At 44.7% G+C, this 4,902-nt stretch overlaps 1 protein-coding gene across 1 annotated transcript; it reads left to right on the top strand.

Moving 5' to 3' along the window:
• The first annotated feature begins 2,421 nt into the window (after window positions 1-2,421).
• Window positions 2,422-2,964, top strand: LOC148779481 (uncharacterized). The gene has a single exon (XM_088852662.1). The coding sequence runs from the start codon at window positions 2,422-2,424 to the stop codon at window positions 2,962-2,964; it is 543 nt and encodes a 180-aa protein (XP_088708788.1).
• The last annotated feature ends 1,938 nt before the right edge of the window (window positions 2,965-4,902 follow it).

Genomic DNA, 4,902 nt, shown 5'->3' on the forward strand with positions numbered 1-4,902 from the left:
TTCTTTTATCATTTTCAATTTATTTTTATCTGTTTTGATTGATTTGATTTTTAAAATCATGTTTTGATGATGCTTTGGATCATTCTGGCTCTTCCATTATTGCTGCGCCTTGGCGGCTCGAGCCAAGTCAGAGCCATCTACTTCTACAAAGAAGCACAGGAAGTCAAAACAGAAGAAACCCCAGTGGTCTCCTGAGCTTGACTTTGAGTAGAGGCTGAGAGAGTCAAGAGGTTAAAGCTTCCATTCTCAGGAAGTCTATCACATGGTGCAAATCTCAGAAGCATCACCTAGCACGGGGCAAACACTGCGGATTCCCATGCAAAGAGCGAGTGATTCATGTGAGGGCTCTGGCCCCACAATTTCTAAATCCCAACCTCCTATAACTTTCAAATCAAACTCCTGCAGCCTGATATGTTGTCCATGTTTGAGGTCGACCCTTCTGTTCATCAATTCGAGATACACTAGAGCTCTATTGGAAGCAGAGATGACAGGATCATGGGTTTCTACATTTGAGGTTAATGAGAAGACCTTTGAAGTCAATGATGAGGAGTTGCAGGAGGACCCTGAAGAATGGGAAGAAGGCGGTCAAGCCACAGCCGATGAACTCAAAGAGATAAAGCTAATGGATGAGGCAGATCTCAGTCCTACTTTCATATCAGCAAATATGTTGTCGAAAGAAAAAGAGAATTTTATCGCCTTCTTGTGAGCAAATCAGGACGTCTTTGCCTGGCATTACCATGAGATGCCTGGTTTAGATCCTCAAGTCGCAATTCACTACCTCAGCCTAGATCCAACTATCAAGCCTATCAAATAGAGATCAAGAAGATTCAGGCTTGATCTCGAAATGCAGATAAATGTTGAAGTGACTATACTTAGGCAAGCAGGCTTCATTCGTGAGGTCAACTACCCAAAATGGCTGGCCAACATTGTACCATTCAAGAAGAAAAATGGCCAAATCAGGGTCTGCATTGACTTTCGTGACTTGAATGCCGCTTGCCCAAAGGATGACTTCATGTTGCCATTTACAGAAATTCTCATCAACTCCACGGCTTATTGTCAGATCTTCTCCTTCATGGATGGATATTCTTGATATAATCATATACGAATGGCACTAGAAGATGAAGAGGCCACCACCTTCTTAACTCCAAAAGGGGTCTTCTGCTACATAATGATGCCTTTCAGATTGAATAATGTCAGTGCCACGTGTCAGAGAGCGATGACAAGCATCTTTAAAGATATGATGCACAAGGAGATCGAATGTTATGTAGACGACTTGGTGGTGAAATCCGAAAAGAAAGAAGCTCACATACGAGACCTAGAAAAGGTTTTCAAATGGTTACGCCTTCATCAGCTCAAGATGAACCCGTTGAAATGCACTTCGGTGTGCATTCAGGAAAGTTCTTGGGGTTCATTGTTGGACACCAAGGGTTGGAAGTTGAGCCAATCAAGATCAAGGAAATCTAGGAAATGCCACCACCAACTACATTGTGTGAGCTACACTCCCTTCAAGGGTAGCTGGCTTATAACCACAGGTTCATCTCGAACCTTTCAGGATGCTGTAAGCCTTTTACACACCTGTTAAAGAAGGATACTCCATTCGTGTGGGATGAAGCATGCCAAGTAGTGGTTGATGACATCAAGCGATACTTACTCAACCCTCCAGTGCTCTCTACACTGGTGTTGGGAAAACTGCTCATCATGTACATCACCGCTTTGGATGAGTTTCTCGGGGCATTATTGATGCAAAACAACGACAAGGGGAAAGAGACCGCCCTATACTATCTCAGCCGTAGGATGCAAGGGGTTGAGAAGAATTATCCCCCTATCAAGATAATGTTCCTGGCCTTAATCTTTGGGGTACAAAAGCTCTACCACTACTTGCTTGGTCATGAAGTAAAACTCATATCAAAAGCTGACCTTGTGAAGTTTCTCATGACACGCCCATGCTTGTCAGGACGCCTTGCTAAGTGGGTATTATTGCTGATGGAATTTAACATACATATGTACCACAAAAGGCTGTCAAGGGTCAAGACCTGGCTGATTTTCTCGCAGCACATCCTGTAAGGGCAGAGTCACCTTTATCAAGTGATCTCCCTGATGAAGAAGTATTCTATTCAGAACTTACTCATGCTTGGGAGATGTACTTCAACGGAGCCTTCCAATCTGATCGAGGAGGTGTCGGAGTGGTATTCATGGCTCCGAAAGGAGGGATGCTTCCTCTATCCTTCACTCTCACTAAAGTCGGTTCCCAACGAGGCAGAATATCAAGCCCTTATAATTGGGTTGGAGATAGCCTTTGATTTAGACTTGAAAAAACTTAATATCTTCGATGATTCCAAGTTGGTTATTCGGCAGCTTAAGGGGATCTATGACATGAGAAAAGATACCCTCAAGCCTTATCATGATACTGCAACATCCTATATGGCTCAATTTGAGGGTGTTTCTTTAAGTCACTTCCCCATGAGGTTGAATTCGCAAGCTGATGCACTTGCAAAGCTTAGAGCTACCATTCATCTGTCCTCACAAGGGTCCACGCCCGTTTGGGTGGCAAAATGGAGACACATTGAGCTGAGTACCGAAGTGGATGCAGATGATGGGAGAATTCTCTTTCCTAAGTTCCTACCTTATCCATTCGAGGCACTTCTGGTAGCCAAAGAAGTCATTAAAGCCGAGCAAGAAATGGAGCAAAGTCAGGGAGCTGATATTAGAAAACAAGAACCAGAGTTCTTCGATCCAATGTGTGCAGAAATTGAGCAAGTGAAAGATTGGAGCGAGCCAATCATCAATTTCATAAAGCGTGGTAGACTGCCTGAAGATCGTACTGAGCACAATAATGTGCACCAAATGTCTACCAAGTACACCCTCGTTGAAGGGAATACTCTTTTCCGTCGATCTTTTGACGAAATTCTTCTCAGATGTGTAGACTTGCAAGAAGCAAATAAGGCATTGGAGAAGTGCACTTAGGCATCTGTGGATTGCATCAGTTTGGCCCTAACCTCTATGAGCGGATACGCAGATTGAGGTATTATTGGCCTTTGATGGCTACTAACTCCTTAAACTATGCCAAGAGGTGCCATGTGTGCCAAATGCACTCGAGCCTCATTCATTAGCCTCTAGAGCCCTTGGACCCTACAGTGGCATCATGGCTCTTTTCGCAATGGGGTATAGACATTGTAGGGCCTATTGACCCTCCTTCCACAATGGGTCATGTCTTTATTCTAGCGGCAACAGATTATTTCTCTAAGTGGGCTGATGCGGTCCCACTCAAGCAAGTTCTTGGGGCTACGGTGGCCAATTTCGTGTGGCATCACATCATATACTGGTTTGGGGTGCCTGACTAGATTATATCTAACAATGGTCCTCAATTAAGAAGTCATCACATTGATCACTTGGTTAACCAGTTTGGTTTCGAGTGGAAGTACTCAACTATGTACCACCCTCGAGCGAACGTTTTAGCTGAAGCTTTCAATAAAACCCTATGCAGCGTTTTAAGGAAGTCAGTATCAAAGACAAAAACGAACTGCCATGAGAAGCTTCCTGAAGCATTGTGGGCCTGTCGTACCACAACACGAAATGCCACTGATTCCACGCCAGATTCCTTAGTCTGTGGGGGTGAAGCAGTCTTACCCCTCGAGATTCAACTACCCTCGTTATGGGTCGCCATACATCAAGGACTGGCTGAAGATGAGAGAGTTAAGCTTTGGTATCAATAATTAGATGCACTTGATGAGAAAAGGCTCGAAGCTTAGCAAAATCTGGAACTCAACCAAGGGAGAATGAGGAGGGCCTTTGAAAAATCAGTCAAGGTTCGCTCATTTGCACATGGGGATCTGGTTCTAGCTTTGAAGAGGCCGATCATCATGTATGACCAGCGTTAAGGCGAGTTTGAACCGAAATGGAAAGGCCCCTTTATAATTAAAAAAGTCTCGCTAAATGGGGCTTACATACTGGCACACCCTAACGAAGAGGAGGCGATGGCCCCCATCAATGGGCGATATCTAAAGAAGTATTATCCTTGATACGCTCTCAAAAGACTCAATACTCGGCAAAAAGGGAGTACGAATAAAAGTTAAGGTAAAAAGAGGGAAAGAAAAGAAGCAAGACAATTTGAACAAAATTCAAACTCTTTTATTGTTAGAAGGGGTTACAAGCCAAAAAGCCCATTATTAGGGAGGTTACAAATCTATTATGCAGTATTGCTTTCGCATCAGAAGAAAAGAGAAGCAGTTGGCCCCAGCGCTGCTCTTGCATCTGAGAAAAAGAAGACGGTTGACCTCAAGCATTGCTCTTGCATCTGAAGAAAAGAGAAGCAGTTGACTGCAGCGTTGCTCTTGCATCTGAGGAAAAGAGGACGGTTACATGTCAAAAAGCTGCTCCCACCTCAAGAGGGTAGAAGGGTTTTAGATCGAGTATATCAAACATACAAAGCAGACCCTTTTGGCAAGGAACTGGCCTATGATGGAAAGCACGCCCTCTTCACAATGAGCACCCTTCCACAGAACAACATGAAGTTTACAAGTGTGCTGGAGGACTTGGCCTTCAACAGATTCTATAAGCCAGGCCTTACCATTATTCACCACCCTTTGCCTGCGCTAGTCATTGCCATGCACGATCATCGTTGGGCGCAACTTATCGCCGTGCATGACTGCTGCCTGATATGACTCAGCTGATCACAACTTGCTTTCGTTCATGAAAGGATCGTCGAGTGAACAGCAACCACCGAGCATGACTAACACCATGCGCGTCATGTTGCAGGCCATGCGTGGCTAAGGCACTGACTAGCGCCGCGTGAAGCCAGCGCCGGCTCGTTGGCTGTGTTTCTAAGGCCCAACGCCGGCTGTGTTTCCTGAGGACTAACGTCGACTGTGTTCTCTATTGCCGAGCATGTTCACTCGCAACTCT

This window comes from Amborella trichopoda, chromosome 12 (assembly GCF_054954075.1).
Source record: "Amborella trichopoda isolate Santa Cruz 75 chromosome 12, AtrichopodaSantaCruz75HAP2 v2.0, whole genome shotgun sequence".
In the NCBI taxonomy this organism is placed as follows: Eukaryota; Viridiplantae; Streptophyta; class Magnoliopsida; order Amborellales; family Amborellaceae; genus Amborella; species Amborella trichopoda.